Here is an 18,960-nt window from a genome sequence, read left to right as displayed (position 1 = left end):
GATTAAGAACTTGGTGTCAGTGCCAACTCTCCTTTGCAGCTTTGGAGAAATAAAGAAATGTGTGATTGCCCTTCAACCCTGGCTGCAATAAAGGATCTGGGACAATGCCAGCTCCAGGATGGCTGGGTGCCCCATGTCCTGTGTTTGTTCCGGGGGCTACATGTAGAGGATCTGTTATGTTGTAATTATTATGTTAGTTCCTTAACAAATTGTCTTTGACTATGTGATGTATTTAATTGTATTTAGTCACCGATTAATAATTGTTAAGTTTTTAATTCTTTTGAATTGCCCAGGATTTTAATGATTTATTTCGTTTATTGTTTGTGTGACTGCACTAGAATATGGAAGCTTCCTGTGGCAGCTTGGATGTTTTTTCCTTTCTGTGTCGTTCACCGCTCTATCCCAACTCCTAGCACAGTGCCCAGCATGTATGTGGTAGATGTTCAAGAAAGATTTTGTTGATTAAATGACTGAATGTGTGTTACACAATACCCTTCCCAAATCATCCAGCTTGGTAAACACCCTATGGACAAAGTCAATCTAAGGTAAACAGAACTGTTTCCAAGCAACCAAGCAAACAAATAAATAAAAGGAGATATATTATCCATCTTTTCTAAAATAATAAAAAGGACTGTTCACACTCCTGTGTGCTTACTATGAAGCAAGCAATGTTCTAAGCACATCTTTAGTAGGAACTCAGTCTTCTCAGCAGCCCTTTGAAGTAGGTACTGTATGGTCTCCATTTTATAGATGAAGAAACTGAGGCACAGAGAGGTTGAACAATATACCCAGGGCCACCCAGCAAGGAAGTAGCAGACTGGGCAGCTTGGGAGTCCTTCCTCTTCCCCACCTCCGATGCCGCAATGCACAGATGTTATTTATGGAGTTAAGCTCTGGAGAAATCTGTTGTTGTTTTGTTTCATGCGAAATCCATCAGGACCCAACTTCTGATTAAATTGCTGAGAGCATGAAGCACATGTTCCCTTACGCCTGTTGGCCTGGTTTAAAGGGCAATGGTCCCACCCATCTAATTGTCCCGCCTTCTCTCTATAAGTGCCAGTCCAACCCTGTTGATGCATGGTATTCACCCTGAGGATCTAAATTTAGGATCTGAGCAGCTAAAGTCTCTTGCCAATTTTCAGATTTGACTCTCATTAGTCCAGGACATGGAAAATTTTAAAAGTATAGAGCTATGGAGGCTAGATGTTAAGAAGTACAGACTGATTCCTTTTAGAATAACTTAAAAACTGTCCCTTTATCAAAGTAATACATTCTCATTCTGCAAAATACAGAAAAGTATCAAGAGATCAAAAAAGGGTATCCACCATGCTGTCACTGATAATACTTTGGTGTATAGAAAGACTTTTTAAAAAGTGCTTTATTTTCTCCCATGAGCAGGAGGGAGGTAGAGGAGACTGAGTCTGTTGTATGTGTTCTGCTTTCACCATGTGACTTGGAGTTGCCCTCACTTGCTTTTCGTGGCATCTGAAGACTTGTCATTTAAGAGGTTTCAGAGTGACCTTTGAAGCTGTCCAAGTGAGCAGCTAATAGCGGCAGCAAGAGTACTGGGCCTGGAGTCCCAAGATTTATATTCAAACCCTGAATGGAAGCTTCCTAGCTGTGTATCTTTGAGCAAAGCACTTAACCTTCCTGATCTTCCATCTTCTAACTGTAAAATGAAATTAACACCCTCCTAAAAGCTCAACTGAGAGGCAAGGTTATTTGAGTTAAAAAGACTTGAGCTAATGCTCACCTATAAATTCTCACTGGCTGTGTGACCTTGAGAAAGTTACTTAACCTCTCTGACCTTCCGTTTCTTCATCTGTGCAATAGAAATTATAAAAGTATTCCCCTCACTGGATCCTGAAGAAACCCATATGAGACAGTGCATGTAACATGTTTAGTCCAATACTCACAGACAGTAGGGGTTCAATAATGATCAATGACTATTGTAAATCATACAGTTTTTGAATCGTGTTTTTCCCACTGTGGATGGTGAAAACAATTAGTGGGTTGCCACATGCATTTTTAAAAATGAAATAATCTCACTTCTTACATTTAAGTCTTTAATCCATTTTGAATTTACTTTTGTATATGGTGTGAGCAAGTAGTCCAGTTTTATTCTTTTAAACGTAAGACCTGGAACCATAAAACTCCTAGAAGAAAACAGGCAGTACGTTCTTTGACATCAGTCTTAGTGATTTTTTTGGATATGTCTTTTCAGGCAAGGGAAATAAAAGCAAAAATAAACAGATGGGACCACATCAAACTAAAAAGCTTTTGCACAGAGAAGGAAACTATCAACAAAACGAAAAGGCCACCTACTGAATTGGCGAAGATATTTGCAAATGATGTATCTGATAAGGGGTTAATATCCAAAGTATACAAAGAACTCATACAACTCCACATCAAAAAAACCCCCAAACATTTAAAAATGGACAGAGGATCTGAATAGACATCTTCCCCATGTACCAGCCAGCTTTAGGGCAAGATACGGAACATTTCCATTATTCCTGAAGGCTCCGCCATGCCCCATCCCAGTCAATCCACCCCACCCACCTCATCTTCCTAACCTCTCACCCCCCCTGCCCCCCAGGTAATCACTGTTTTGGTTTCTATCATCCTCGACTAGTTTTACCTGTTTTTTGATCATCATTTAAATAAAAATCTTTTATATCTGGCTTCCTCACTCCACATTTTGTGTGATTCAGCCATCTTGGTTGTATCAGTAATTTGTTCTTTTTCACTGGTGGTGTAGTATTCCATTGTGTGAATATACTACAGTTGTTTATCACTCTACTCTTGATGGATATTTGAGTTGTTTACAGTTTTTAGTTATTATGAATAAAACTGCTATGAGCATTCCTGGTAGATATCTAAGAGTATCTCTTGAGTGTACACCTAGGAGTAGAATTCCTGGATCATGGTCCATTAGATCTTTTTACAAAAATAAATCCCCATATGAGAAATGTTTCCAGCAAACGGTGCCAGGAAAAATGTAGCTCCCCTTGGGGAAATGGTTTGCTTCTTCCCTAACTTTACCTTTTTGCCTAGTCTGCCAGGAAGCTCAGTTCAATTTAAACCTCATTTATAGCAACTTACTGACTCTTCTTGGTTAGCATATCTAAATTCTCCATTTCTCTTCAGACTTGGTTTTCTTTTTTCTATTTTTATTAGCTATATATTTTTTTGTAAATTATCTGAAATCCTTTTAGAGAGGAAGCAGGATATAAATACATTCAGGAAGAAAATAGGTATTTGCCTTGTTTACAGCACAAAGAGATTGTGAATCTCACATGAGATAATGTACATGAGAGAACATTAAACACTGAGAAGCCCGGCCTGGAGGAGTTGTCATTAGTGTGTATTCGACTCTTGCAGAGGTGTGAGCTTTATCAGCTTTGTAGAAGAGGAGAATACTGCTGGCACTTGTTTTAACAGAATTTTAAAAAATAACTTTCTTCTTAACTGATTAGAAAAGTAATACTTACCCTTTGTAGAAAATTGAACGAAAAAGTAGATAATTCTAAGTCTTGCCATCCAGAGATAACTGCTATCAAAAGGTCCTCTTTCTTTTTTAAAAATAACTTTATTTAGATATAATTCATATATCATACAATTAAGTGACATTTAGTATAGTCCCAGAATTTGCCACCATTACTACAATCAATTTTAGCACATCTTCATCACCCCCAGAGGAAACCCTACTCCCGTTAGCTATAAGCCCGCAAGACTCCCATTCTTCCCAGCCCCAGACAACCACTAATGGACTTTCAATCTCTATAGATTTGCCTTTGTGACTGGCATCTTCACTTTGCATAGTGTTTTCAAGCTTCATCCATGTTGTAGCACATATTAGTACATCATTTCTTTTTATGACTTGTATTACTCGGCTGCCATAACAAAATACCATAGACTGGGTGACTTAAACAACAGACATTTTTTTCCCCACAGTTCTGGAGTCTGGATTTCCAAGATCAAGGTGCCAGCATGGTTGGGTCTGGTGAGAGCTCTCCTCCTGGTTTGCATAGCTGCCTTCTAGCTGTGTCCCCACATAGTGGAGGGAGAGTTCTTGTATCTCCTCCTCTTCTTATAAGGGTACCCGTTCTATCAGATCAGGGCTCTACTCTTATGACCTCATTTAACTTTAATCACCTCCTTAAAGGCCCCATCTCCAGTACAGTCACATGTGCGGGTTTAAGGCTTCAACATATGGATTTGAGGGGGATACAACTCATGACCAGATAATATTCCATTGTATGGATGTATCACATCTGTGCATCTCTTCATCAGTTGATGGACATTTGAGTTGTTTTCACATTTTGGCTATTACGAATAATGCCGCTATGAACATTCATGTACAATATTTTGTGTGGACACATGTTTTCATTTCTCTTGGGTATATAGTAAGGAGTAGAATTCCTGGGTCATATGGTAACTCTAGGTTCAGTTGGTTGAGGAACTGCCAGATTGTTTTCAGTGCGGTTGCGCCATTTTACATTCCCACCAGCAGTGGATGAGGGTTCCAATTCTTACATATCCTCACCAGCACTTATTATCTGTCTGTTGGACTATAGCCATCCTTGTGGATGTTAAGTGGTATCTCAGTGTGGTTTGATTTATGTTTCTCTAATGCCTAATGATGTTGAGTATCTTATTAGGTGCTTATTGGCCGTTTGTATAGCTTCTTTGGAGAAATGTCTGTTCAGATCCTCTGCCTTTTTAAATTGGATTGTCTGTCTTTTATTGAGTAGTAAGGATTTCTTAAAATGTATTTTAGACACAAGTCTGTAATCAGAGATATGATTTGCAGTTGCATGGGTTGTCTGTTCACTTTCTTGAAAGTGGTGTATTTTGAAGCATGAAAGTTTTAAATTTTGATGATGTCCACTTTATTTTTTCATTTGTTGCTTGTGCTTTTGGTGTCATATTTAAGAAACCATTTTCTAATCTGTTGGACCATGGACCATGTCTAAACCACTTTTTTCCACTCACTTTTTCCCAAGAGCTTTATGGTGTTAGGGATTTTATTTAGGTCTTTGACCCATTCTGAGTTACTCTTTGTATGTGGTGTAAGGTAAGGGTCCACCTTTATTCTTTTGCATGTGGATATCCAGTTGTCCCGCAGCATAGGTTGAAGAGACTATTCTTTCCCCCATTGAATGGTCTTAGCACCCTTGGTGAAAATCAGTTGACCATAAATGTAATAAATAAATAAATAAATTTAATAAATAAGTGTAAGTGTTCACTTCTGGATTTTCAGGTCTATTACACTGATTTATATATTTATCCTTATGCCAGTACCACCCAGTCTCAATTACTGTCGCTTTTAATAAGTTTTTAAATGGGAAAGTGTGAGTCCTCCAACTTTGTTCTCTTTTTTCAAGACTGTTTTGGCTATTCTGGGTCCCTTGAACTTCCAGTTGTCATCTTTCATGTCAATCTTTTTGAAAATGGATCTCTATCTTTAAGTTTACATCAGTGAGATCATACTTCATAGCAGTTATTTTCATGTACCCTTGCTTTTTTCACCTAGCTTTACATGGTAAACATATCTCCCTATATTATAAACTTATTTTACATGATTAGCTACATAATTTTTTTCTCTTTGGACACTTCTAAGTTTCACCGTTATAAATATTGCTGCCGTGGCTGCCTTCATTCCTAAGAGAATTTAATTTCATTTGTGCAGCTATTGAAGATATTTTTACATATTGAAAACGTTAATCTTTTAATTCAAACTTTGAGATGATTTCCTGAAGAGCAGTAGACTAGGGACAGGCAAATGAGGTGTCAAATCCCACATGTGCATCTTAGAAAAGTCACTTACCTTTCAGAGCCTGTGTTCTCATCTGAAAATTGGAGATAATAATACCTTCAGAGAGTCGTTTTGAAGATTAAAGACAACATAGGGATATATGACCTTGTACACCACCTGACATATTGTAAGAACTCAATAAATAGTACTTATAATGATTATTAGTATTTTCATCAGTGTTGTTGTTATTGTTGCAACAGGCAGCGGAAATGGAGCGGTCTACCTGTGAGGAAATGGTGAGGTGACATTCATGTCTTTCCTATCAGCCTGGGAATTGCAATCAGAATGAGTAGACATTAAACGTTTTCTCGCATCAGCCAAAGAGAAGTGTTTTGATACCATGCACCAAATAAATGTCCATATTCCTAAATATTTGTATGTATCTAAGATCAGTGTCTTAGGATCGTTTCCCAGCAATGGCTGTGAGAGGGTTTAACCCAATTCATGTAACTCTTGAAGATATTGTTTGCATATTGAAAACACTTATCTTTCAATTCAAACATAGATTAGCTCCAAGAGACCATGGCTCTGTCTGGCACGTTCGTCATTTTCGGTCTTGAGTCAACAAACACAATAGGTGCTGGCAAAGGAAGGCAAGAGGGAAGGCGGCAGACCCCAAGTTATAGTTTGTTATATTTTGCCTAGGAAACCAGGCAAACAGCGGTTTGAACCCTGACGAGGACCGCCATTTATTAAGCACCTGTTGCATCTGCTGTGTGCCAGGCACTCTTCTGGTGGATTTGTGTATGTGATCTCAGTTAATGTATTTAAATATCAAGATTACCCTGTGCAATAAGATCCGCAAGGAACCCATTTTTACAGGTGAGGGAACAAGCTCTGAGAGGGTTAGCAACTAGGCCAAGGGCATGCTGGTAGTAAGTGCTAGAGACTGGATGCAAATACTTGCCTCTCCGATACTAAAGTCTGGGCATCCCCGCTGACCTGGAGAATCCTTTATATTGCTGGAAAAGATGTGTGTCCTTTTTTTTTTTTTTAATTTATTTATTTATTATTTATGGGTGTGTTGGGTCTTCGTTTCTGTGCGAGGGCTTTCCCCAGTTGCGGCAAGCGGGGGCCACTCCTCATCACGGTGCGCGGGCCTCTCACCACCGCGGCCTCTCTTGTTGCGGAGCGCAGGCTCAGTAATTGTGGCTCATGGGCCCAGCCGCTCCATGGCATATGGGATCCTCCCAGACCGGGGCTCGAACCTGTGTCCCCTGCATTGGCAGGCAGGCTCTCAACCACCGCGCCACCAGGGAAGCCCGATGTGTGTCCTTTTGACAGTCTGGAGTCTGAGAGAGAAAGGCCTGGGGGCTCCCAAAGGAAGCTAGAGTAGGGTTTCATTCATTGGTTCAGCCAAGATTGATCGAGCGCCTGCTCTGGGCACAGGACTGGACCTGCCACATGCTGGAGGTTCAATGGAGAACATAAGCCAACACGTTGTTCTACTCGAAACTCAAGCCTAGTGGGGAAGCCAGACACTATTCCAATAATCACGTGAATCCATGATTACAGACTGTGATGAGTGCTCCGAAGAAGTTCAGGATGCCTCGAAAGACTTAAGCAGTGGGTTTGAATAGGTTCCCCTAGAAATTAACTAGATGTGAATGGCAGGGAGGGCTTTTGGATGAGGGAAGGATGGAGGCAAAGACCCTGAGCCTGGAAGGGGGACTGAAAGAAGGCCTGAGCGATGAGAGCAGGGTGCGAGGCACCGGGGAGCTGGGAGGGAGCAGTGGCCTCGGGGGACTTTGGGCTTGATCCTGAGGGCAGCCGGGAGCCTTTAAAGGGCTTTAGCAGGGCAGTGGCATCATCAGATGGGCTTTATAGAAAGATGAGCATGGCTGCAGGTGGGAGATGGATCTGATGACCTGGTAGCAGTGGAACTGGACAGAAGTGGATGGGTTTAGGAGACATTTAGAGGGTAAAAATGACTAGGTGATATGAGTGATCCTTTCTAAAAAGTAGTTTTGTTTAGGGGTCAGTAAGTTTCTCACCAACATCAGCGCTTGAAAAATTCAAATTTTCTTTTCAGTACACCAGTCGGCTTCCTATTAGAAAGAACTCTGTAGTTGAAACTCTTGGAATGTTACTTCCCATTTCCTTCTTTTAAGGTTTGATAAAGTTGGCTTAGTCATCAGGGTTTCTTGACTGGAGCCCTGTCTGCCTCGGGTTCTGGACCAACTACCAAGATAATGAGTGAATACTGCGCCAGTCCCTAGTTACAGATTGAAATAGTTTCTCAATTAGTTATTAGCTTGTTACACTCACAGAGGAGCTATATAAAAATAAACTGGAGGATCTGTTTCCATTTCACTTAAAGGCAGCATTCAATATGCAGGGCTTCTGCCAGTCTGAACTGGATGAGAACTGTTTATAACCCGAGTTCATTCAAAATGCCTGGGATATTTCTAAAGGTTCAGTCTTGGCAGCGGCAGCTGAGAATGCAGAGATAAATAAAAAAGTCATAAGACACGGCTGACAGGGTTCTTCTGTGTTCATTCACACCCCTGACTCCCTAGGCTTTTGAAGACGCAGAATTTTTTTTTTTTTTAAAGAATTTCACTTTATTTATTTATTTATTTATTTTTTGGCTGTGTTGGGTCTTCGTTTCTGTGCGAGGGCTTTCTCCAGCTGCGGCAAGCGGGGGCCACTCTTCATCGCGGTGCGCGGGCCTCTCACTATCGCGGCTCCTCCCGTTGCGGGGCACAGGCTCCAGACGCGCAGGCTCAGCAGTTGTGGCTCACGGGCCCAGTTGCTACACGGCATGTGGGATCTTCCCAGACCAGGGCTCGAACCCGTGTCCCCTGCATTGGCAGGCAGATTCTCAACCACTGCGCCACCAGGGAAGCCCAGACGCAGAATTTTGAAGGACAGCCTACTAGGTGGTGGCTATTTAAACTGCTGTGCTAAATCTCCAATCTTGATGCTAACTGCGAAATGGAGCTGCCCTTGTAAATTCAGATGTAAGAAGAAAATACTAATAGATATATAAACACATATGAGTAGGACATAAACCTCACTTACATGATTTAAAGAAAATTTGTTTAAATATTTGTTTTAAAAAAGCGTATTTTCCAGCTTTTCTACAGCCACTGCATTGCCTATATAATTAAGAAATAATTTTATTGAGCATCTACCATAAGCCAGGCAATGGGTACCATCTCATTTCACCCTCGCACTCTACTGAGAGGAAGGTCTTACTGTCCCCATTTTATGGGTGAGGGAGCTGAGGCTTCAAAGAGGTTAAGAGACTTGCTCAGGTCACCCAGTTGGTAAATGATGGTAAAAGCCAAGTCGCCTGGCTCCAGAAGGTGTGCCCTGAGCAACTAAGCTGTGCTCCAATGGCCCCATTTCTTCCCCTGTTGGAGCCTCAGTTTCCCTCATCTGTGAAAAACATGGCTCTTATTAAATGTCTCCCTTTCCAGGAATCAAGATCCTTTCCAGGGTCAAAACTTGATGTTGAGATTCTGTTTTAATATAACTATTGTTGTCACTTCCAGCACCAAATGTTTCCATTTAAAATGCTGCCTTCCAGGAGACTTCGCCCTGAGTTTACATTGTTTAGAAGTCAACAGCAGTAATTACTGCACATTCAAGACTGTCAAATCTGCCCCAGTGCCTTGTGGCTTCCAAGCTGGCTCAACTTTCCTCAAAATAACACAACCCAACATCTGGCACAGTTAAGAAAGGGGGGTAAACATACCAGACTATTGACATTACCCTCTACATGTCAACATTTCTTTCTTTTTAGAAAGAAAATCTTCCATGACATATTCTTCCACTGGGGACGTGAAGTTTTTTTTTCATATTTTTTTCTATATTCTTCAGATTTTCTATAATGACTATGAACAGCTTTTATAATTGAAAAATAATCTTATTTTAAAAATTCAGTCCAGTAAAAACAGAAAAAAAAAAAACCTTGGTAATATATATTGTACACTCCCCTACCTCCTAATTAGAAAGTAATACAGCCTGACTTTAAGCTTTGTTGGATTATTCTGGGTGGTGATCAGGGACCCCAATTCATACTCTGCATTAGTATGACATGATGGTTAAGACCATGGATTTTGGACTCAGACAGACCAGGCTTAGAGTTCTGGCAGGGCCATTTATTTAGCTCTGTGACCTTGGGCAAGTTGCTTAGTGTCTCAGCCTTAATTTTCTCGTTGGTAAATGGAAATAATGATAGCATCTACCTCCCAGAGTGGCTGGGGTGATTAACCGAGATGATACATTTGTGTAAAGCCCTGAACATAATGTCTAGCATTCAGTAAATGCAAATTTTCTACTTAATAGTGTGATACTGTTACTAATCTGTTTCAAGTGTGGAGCCCTCAGGGACTGTCGAGGCACCTTAGACTCTGCCCTGGATCTGAATGAAAACGTCCTCAGATTTTTTTTTTTTTTTAAAGTTTTTTTATTTATTGATTGATTGCTTGATTGCTATGTTGGGTCTTCGTTTCTGTGCTAGGGCTTTCTCTAGTTGCGGCAAGCGGGGGCCACTCTTCATCGCAGTGCGCGGGCCTCTCGCTATTGTGGCCTCTCTCGTTGCGGAGCATAGGCTCCAGACGCACAGGCTCAGTAGTTGTGGCTCACGGGTCTAGTTGCTCCGCGGCATGTGGGATCTTCCCAGACCAGGGCTCGAACCCGTGTCCCCTGCATTGGCAGGCAGATTCTCAACCACTGCGCCACCAGGGAAGCCCCGTCCTCAGATTTTGATGCCTGTTCTCTTCCTCCCCATTTTCCTATTTTATTTTGTTTTATTTTATTTATTTAATTTTATTTTTTGTTGAGGTCAAACTCACAGACAGCAGGGTGCCCTGGTCCTAAGTGTACAGCACAGTGAACTTCTCTGTATGTACACACCACGTAACCAGCTCCCGGATCAGGATGAAGAATGGGCTCCACCTCCAGGGGTTCCCTCGTGCTCCCACCCAGGCAGCAGCCAACCCCAAGGCAAACTCTATTTGGAATTCTATCACCATAGAATAGTTTTGCTTATTCTCAAACTTCACATAAATGGAAAGAGTATGGACTCCGTGCCTGGCTTCTTTTGCTGGCTATTACATCTGGGAGAGTCAACCAAAATGTTGAGGGCAGCAGTAGTTTCCTCTTTTTCACTGATGTGTAGTATTCTTTCCTGTGAATAGTATCACAATGTGTATATCTCTTATTGATGGACACTTGGGTTGTATCCAGTTTTTATGAACATTCTTGTATATGTTTTTTGGTGGATGTAAGTACTCATTTCAGTTGAGGATTAGCCAGGAGTGGAACTGATGGGCCTGAGAGTACATACATAATACTTAATTTGGCAAGATCCTGCTAAATCTTTTGCTAAAGTGTTGGCACTGTTTCCCATCCCCACTAGCGATGCCTGAGCATTCAGTTGTCCTGCATCCTCACCAACACTTAGTGTGATGAGCCTTTTTCATTGTAATCATCCTGGTGGGTGTGTAGTGTCTGTCTCACTGTGGCTTTAATTTCTTTGATGCACACCTTTTTATGTGCTTATCAGCCATCGGGACACAAATTCATTTCTAAACTCAGTTATGCTCTGAGGAAATCTGGTAGCTCAGCTTGCCCAAATGATGCTTTAAGGATGGGCACACAAGCTCTGAGAGAGGTCTCAGAGACACTCCTGCAACTAAAACACCAGAGTTTGGGGCACACATTCCAAAACATCTACACTGGCTTCTTCTGCTTACTTTCAAATCCTTGGCCATGTTTGATAGCTGAGCTTGCAAGATAACTAACTAACTTTAAGATGATGAGTGACATGAGTTTTAAAAGATGCTAAGTGAACTCTTTAGCAGCATTTCAGCTTGTATTTCTACAGGCCACTCAGAGGAAAAGAAGTCACGTTTGTTGAATACCTACAACGTATCAGTCCCTGCACTGGGCACATTCGGTACATTATCTCCCTAATCTCATGAGGACTCTGTGAGGTCAAGATTATTTTACTTAGTTCAAACGATGAAATGTTGTTGGGGCTGGGGTCACCCAGCTATCAGATGGCAGAGCCAGGATTTGAACCCTGGGTCTGCTTGACACCAGAGTCTACCCTTCTGTGAGCAAGCAAACTGAGGGGGAAACATTACTTTTCTACCAATTCCCCAATCAGAAACTATTCCTAGCATAGGTTTCATTAATATTTTTTCAGTGATCACCTCTACTAGGGCAGCGTCACCCTTGGGTGGATCTCTCCCTGGGGTCTCCCAACAGTGGGTCTGCTGATACTGGGGGGCCAGCTCCCCTGGGACTCCCCAGCTCCCGACCTCTCCTCCTCCCTGCCTCTCCCCACCTCTGCGGTCTGCCTGACCACAGTAACACCGTGTACATGTTGATGCCCTGACAGTCTGTTTATCTTCTGTCTGGTATATGTTGTTAGTTCTTTTAGAAAGTTTTCCGCAATAGTATAGCGATGCACGTGGACGGTAGACATTTGGGAAAACAAAAATTCACCCATTTCTTTTCAATCGTTTTCTCTATATTTAGTTTTTTTAAGAGTTGAAATGCTGGGCCACCACTTAGTTATGAATGTAATTTTTTTTTTACAGGGCAGTCACATTTAAAGGGTGTACTATGAACATCTCACTCAGGACTAAACATAAAATAGGAATCGCTTGTTTTCAAGAAAAATAATTTTTTTTTTTCAGAAAAGCAAGAGAGAAAACAAGGGCAGAGATGACTGAGTGAAAGAACCTAGCTTCCACTTTACCTTTGGAGCCATCAGCTTTGTTGGCTTTCAACACCACCAGACAGAAGCCACAGTGTCCCCCTTGGAGACATTGTTAACTTTTGGAATGGAGCAATTTAAAATTTGCATCATCAAAATTTATAGGAATTTTGTAAATTCCACTGTATTTTGCTCTTGGCGTGTCTCCTTGTTCCTCCAAGCTTTAGCAAAAGCACATTTTGAACGGTTTCATCCTATTTTATCAAGTTTATAAATTATCAGGTATCTACTCATTCCACAGGTGCTGGGCATTTTGGTTTTTCCTAAACTGTCTATGTGGGAAGAGATGTGGGAGCAGCACCTTTTGTTGCGTCTTCATTACAGAAATCTTCATCTCCCTGGGGAGAGAGACCACGACCCTGTGGAGGTTACGGGCATGAATGCAGGAGCCAGACAGCCCACAGTGTGACCCCAGGCTCCTTACGTAACCTGCGTGCCTCAGTCTCCTCATCTATACGGTCATTGGGGAAAATAACAGCACGTACCTCACTGCCACTTCATATGCGCAAAGGGCCCAATAAGTACCATAGAAGTGTTGTCTTATTATTTACCCGGAATCCTAAAAGCTGGGTGCTAATTGGCTAAAAAAAAATTTATATATAATATTAATATATATATATATCTCTGACTTGATAGTGTGAACCAGTCTTCTCTTTGTAACCCCAGGACCCATCTGTGTGATGGATGCACATTTACTGAAGCAGCTTCTCTCTTTGGTGTGTAAGCATCTCTAATTCCCTGTTAATTTTCCTGCCTCCCCCTCTGTGAGCTTCTTGAGGTCAAAGACTGTGCCCTGAGAATAGTAATAGCTAATATGTAGTGTGTGCTTCTCTGGATCAGACTCAGTGCTGAGCACTTCGTGGGTCTTGACCCTCCCAGGCCCTCAGGAGGCAGGGCCCCTCTCAGACGTGGGCCCTCAGGAAACAGGCACTGAGTGATAGCTGAGTGATACAGCGCTCTTTCCCAAACTTGTCACATCAGAAGGATCACTCAAAGCGTAGAGGTGGTGGGTGCTGATTCCCACTCACTCATCGAGATTCTGATTATCAAGGTTTGAGGCGGGGTCCAGGAATCTGTATTTTTGCCCCAGCTGGTCCTTTGTGCCGAGGCCACATCTGGGCAACACTGAGTGAGTAGCTGGATGACCCTGTGGTCCCTGAATTTCCTCCTTATGTCTTAGGCAGCTTCTCTAGCCATGTCTGGGGTTCTCAACTCTGTCACTGAGTGACACAGGAGCGCGCGGGGGGCAGTGGAGAGGAGGAGAGCGTAAGCGGGTCTCACTAGTATGCGAGACCTCTCTTGTCACGCTGCCTTTAACTGAAGCTGGAGGCCTGGTGCATCACTCTGGGATCTTCCGCTCTCTCAAGGCCTTCCGTAACTGGCTCCGCACCAGTCTGCCAAGGGGTACAGGGGCAGCGCAGGGCCATGGAGGCAGCCGTCTGTTGGTGCTGGAAGCCTACCACAGTGATGTCTCTAAACTAAGGTGGAAACTGGGGTCTTTCATCTCACTGCCTGCTCCCCTCCACTGCCTCTTCTCTTGCTCCCTCCTTCTACTGAATAACCTGCCTGTGCAAGGTTCCGCCAAGACCCGGAGGAGGAAAACCACTAAGGAGAGACGTTAGCTGCTTCTTAATTTTTAGCAAAGTAATCCCTGTACATGGTTGCCATGGTTACGGGTATAGAGGATAAAACAGGAGGATGAATGAGCATCATCTGTCACCCTCTTCTATGGCAATCACTTTGAGCTCTGAGCTGTTTCTCTGGGTGGTTAAGGTTAGGGTTAGGGTTAGGGAAAAGTTTAGACACTATCTCCTGATTTCCTGATGTGACAGATGAGAATTAGCTCACTTAAATCCCATCCCCCCCTCCCAAAAGAGTTAAATTGCTCTTTCCCGTTCCTTAATTAGTTGACTTTGTAGTTTCAAGTTACAGACAACCATCTTTATTTCTTCTTACCTTTTCTTGGGAGGAGATGAAATATACATATAATAGCGACCATAAAACACATAGAGCTATAAAGCAAACACTCAGGTAACCACCATACCAGTTAAGGAAGTGGTACACTGTGAACACTTTTAAGGCTCCCCTTCCCACCATGAAGCCACTTACGCTAACTTTTGTGATAATCGTTCTCTTGCTTTTATTTAGATTCCCTTCATCTTTATATGCAACCCTCAACATTTAGATTTGCTATACATAGAATCACACTGTATGTATTATTCTGTGCCTTGCATCTTTTCCTTCAATACTGTAAGCTAAGGTAAGCCGACACGGGTAGCTGTGGTTCGTTCAGGTCCAGTGCTGTATACTCGCTGTTCCAGTAAACCACAGTTTATTTATGCGGTCAGCTGCTGATGGAGTTTTGGGCTGTTTCCAGTTTTCTGCCATCATGAACATCCTCACTGATGTCTGCCAGTAACGTGTGCAAGGGCTTCTCCAGGGGCTGGATACAGTACTGGAATCGCTGCATTGTGGGGAATGTACATGCTCAGTTTCACTTAATATTGCCAGTTTTCCAGTGTGTTTGCACCAGTGGGCAGTCCCCGTCTCCCCAAGTCCCCAAGAGATTCTGACTTGATTGGCTAGGGTGGGGCTGGCCACCAGGAGTGTTCAGAGTTCCAGGTGATTCCATCATGAAGCTTCACACCTTTACTTCCAGTCCGTCAACTCTAGTTAGTGTCTAGATTCTCCAACTTGAAGGAGTGTTCCCAGCATCCCTTTCTACTCTCCTCCTTCAAGATTTTTGTATAATGATCTGAAAGAGAGAGGGGCTTTTTCCTAGGCAAGGTCAAAATGTAGGGGTGGGGAGGAGGGTCTCAAGGCATGACAGGATTGGTTAAAATACTGGGACAAAGGAAAGGCATGCAGGTGAATTCTTCCTTCCAGCAGGGTTGAGGAACTAAAGAAAACCCAAGGCTTGGGAACTCCTCCCATCAGCCAATTCCTCTTTCCTTCCATGCTACCAGTAGCCTTAAGTGTCTGTCTGCCAGTTGTAGGCCAGAGAGAATGTCGTTCAAATGGCTTAAGTTTTGAGACTTTGAGACTCCTATGAACTGCTCTGAGGGTCTTTGCATTCACGTTTCCTTAAGGGACTCCAACCACGGTTTGGGTTTCTTGACCCTTAGCAAGAAAGATTCTTGACCCTGAATCTTAGTAACACACAGCTTTGAATAAGAATTGATGCCCGGGTCCCAGACCAATTACATCAGAATGTCTGGGGCGAGATCCAGGTACCAACAGGTTTCAGAAGCTACCCAGGTAATTCTTAAACGCAGCCAGCATAAAAAACCAGTGGTCAGTGGGTCTCAACTTTATCTAGTGTCCATCAGAATCACCGGGGGGGCTTGTTAGGAATACTGATGGCTGGGCTCCACCCCCAATTTTTGATTCTATAGGTCTGGGGTGGGGGCCTGGATGTGCATTTCTAATAGGTTCCCAGTGATGCAAACATTGCTGGTCCCCCAACCACATGTGGAAAACCATCCCACGCCTGGGTTTCCCTGCACACCTGCCCGTGGGGATCTGGAACAGCCGTGTGCTGAGCTGCTCCTTCTGGTTGTGTGCGCCCCTTTCTACCCCTGTAATATGTCATCAGGCTGGTAGCTTGAAATCAGACATGGAAACTGGCAAATGCTACAAGTCAGAACTCCGCCACCCCAGCCTGTTGCTAAACATTCGTATCCTAGATTCTATCATGGGCCAGCGGGATACTGGGAGAGCACCTCCCAGGTGTGGATCATCCTTGCTCATGCATTGTCATCGTCAGTGGGCCTAGAGGCATACAGGGTCTTCACTGTGGTTACCTGTACAGCTTCCATAAATATGGAACAAAAATAGTACACATTGAAAAAAATTAATTTTCCTGTGACCATAGGTTCCTGGTATTGAAAATATTTTTCTGGTTTGAGTTATTAATACTAGTTCACAAAGCCAACTAAATACATTCTAAAATTTGATAGTTATTAAGTATAGAAAGTAAAGGAGACTCTGGGGATGCCAACATTTCAAATTGCGTCCTTGTTTGGCACCTGGGGATTTTTTACACCCTCGGTAGTGCCAGGATGGGAAGAGGTAGGAAAGGGAAATGAGCAACTGCAAGTCCACGCAAGGAAGCCAAGATTTGGAAACTGTCTTTGAATAAACCATGACCAAGAACCCTTGGGAAGTCTTTGTGTAGCGCCAGCCTGAAGACTGCTGGGCTAGCCTGTTTAGTCCACTGCGCTGCATGTGATGGGGTCCGTGGCCAGCGTGTGCCCTCAGCCACTGGGAGGTCAGGCTCGACTGAAACCTCTGCTCTACACAGTACCAACCCCCAACACCCTTTCTACGCGAACACTGCTCTTCAAGCATGACCAGAGCCTGCAGCCTTGCTCTGAATAACCCTTCAGGCATTAACTTGGACACTAGAAGCGAAGATTTATTAAAAAGAGAGGGTCTTTCCAAATGGATATCCCACCCACCAGGGGACTGGGTTTCTATATATTGGGGGGAAGGGGCTTTTACCTATTGGGACAATTTCCCTTCCAAATAGTGCAGTGCTCTGCGTTCAGCTAACTTTCCTGTTTGGCCGACTCAGGAAATCACCCGGATCACATTCTTGTCTGGACCATAAAAGACTAGAAAAGATTCTCTTGTGGCCTCGAACTGACCCCAGTGCTGTCCTGAGTTTTTAATTTTGGGTGTGGGGGGAACAGGGTGAGTGGTGACAGATTTGGTTGAGTCAAGAGCCTCGAATCTGTCATCATCTTTAGTAAAACTTCCTTCCTTCAGTGCCCCCGACCTGCAAAGCATACTTTTGACCTTCTTCTGAACTGAACTCAGAATGGCCATGAACGTTACGTGAAGTGGCTTTGAAACTCCAGGTGCTGCCGGTGGAGGACAAAGGCCCTGTGTTCTTCCCCGGTAGATCCACGGGACCAGAACCATCGCAGCCGCTCAGTGGGTTTCGAAGCAACTGACTTCTGTGTATCCAAGTCTGCAGTTTCCAGATGCCAAGTCTGTCTAGGCTTGTAGATTGACCCTGACTTTCTCTTTCATTTCTTTGCAGTAAAATGCAAAATGGAGGATGGAGAAGAGGCTACAGCTAAGACTCCACAACCTTAACAGCTGTCGATATCTTTCCCCTCTTTGCTCCAATTTCTCCACTTGAGGAAAATGTTCAAGTTATGCTTCCTCTATTGTGCTTTCTTGAACAACTAGATTTGGTGCATTCGGATAAGAATCTTTTCGTTGCAAACATGTTTTAGTGCAAATAGTTTATCATAAGAAAGTAATAGTTTTAACTTTCTGCATTATCCCCCAATTTTATTCTTTCATCCGTATATTTCGTCAGTGCTTCAGGAGTATTCTTCTACACCAACCACTGCTAAAATGTACAGTGAACTCTGATTCCAAGAGATGTTGAAGTTTTCTCTAGTTACCGGTTTCCCAGTTTTGGCCACCTTTGCAAAGATCCATATTTAAAATAAAGTCCCAAACCTCTGCAGTGGGTTTTAAATTTATCTGGTGAGTACTCTTTTCATAAAAAAGTCATTATTGCCTGTGATCATTTCCCAAGGAGACTGACCCTTAACTTTGACTGCATCAAGATAAGACACAAACCCAGACAACAATAAAGATAAAGAATTTTTGTTGTCTAGGCCCTAAAGCATTATAGAAATTCCTCATTTTATGGGTAAACTGACTTATTACCCTCAATTGTGCTGCAGTTTGCTGTTAACCAGGATTCTCCCATTCAAAATGCCACAGACTTAGCCTCCAGGCGGATCTGAAAGCCAAGTAGTTGTATTGGGTTGTTTTGACAAGCTACCACACGTCTTAAGTAAATAGTAAAGCCTTTATTTTTTGTGTTAAGAACAGCATTTTGAAAATAAAACCTATTTGCCCATGCTTTACAATCTTTTAAATTTGTAATGTTTATATACAGTCGTTTATGGTACACATTGATTGTCTTGAAATTTCTTTAACGATTTTTTTAAAGTATGCAACAGTCAGCCAGGGGAGGATAAAGGTACATTATAAAACACACATTAATGCATTTAATAAATATATATTATCTATCAAAAACGAGCCTTAGCTCTTTATCAATGAATAAAAAGCACCTGCTGAGAACTCCTGTAAGCTGGTATAATCATTGCATCATTGGATTATAAAAGCCACAATGCTCCCTTTCGGTTCGGGGTTCAACTCAGCCTTGCCTAACCAGGAAGACCACTCCCACTTTGCCCACGTCCTGTGGGCGCTGACAGAATCTGTGCTAAAACAGTGACTCCCCAGCTTTCAGCAACCAAATCTGCAGCCCTTGAGACACACAAAACTTCCCAGTTTGTCAATTCTTGGGGCCGATCGCTTCCCTCCCTCCACTCCATCTCCGGGGGAGGAATCCAGCACAGAATGACCGTTT

The 18,960-nt window shown here is 42.7% G+C and overlaps 1 protein-coding gene across 3 annotated transcripts in view; it reads left to right on the top strand.

Annotated features, from left to right (window-relative positions):
- Positions 1-18,454, top strand: part of IQCK (IQ motif containing K) — a 137,379-nt gene extending 118,925 nt beyond the window's left edge. For all 3 annotated transcript variants that reach the window (XM_007188434.3, XM_057528806.1, XM_057528805.1), the window contains one exon: positions 17,605-18,454. In XM_007188434.3, the coding sequence (XP_007188496.2) occupies positions 17,605-17,660 (56 nt within the window). In that variant the 3' untranslated portion in view covers positions 17,661-18,454. The remainder of the gene's footprint in view (positions 1-17,604) is intronic.
- The last annotated feature ends 506 nt before the right edge of the window (positions 18,455-18,960 follow it).

The sequence above is a fragment of the Balaenoptera acutorostrata genome, chromosome 15 (assembly GCF_949987535.1).
Source record: "Balaenoptera acutorostrata chromosome 15, mBalAcu1.1, whole genome shotgun sequence".
In the NCBI taxonomy this organism is placed as follows: Eukaryota; Metazoa; Chordata; class Mammalia; order Artiodactyla; family Balaenopteridae; genus Balaenoptera; species Balaenoptera acutorostrata.
Note: the sequence above shows the minus strand (reverse complement) of the source record. Positions and strands in the feature narration are given on the sequence as shown.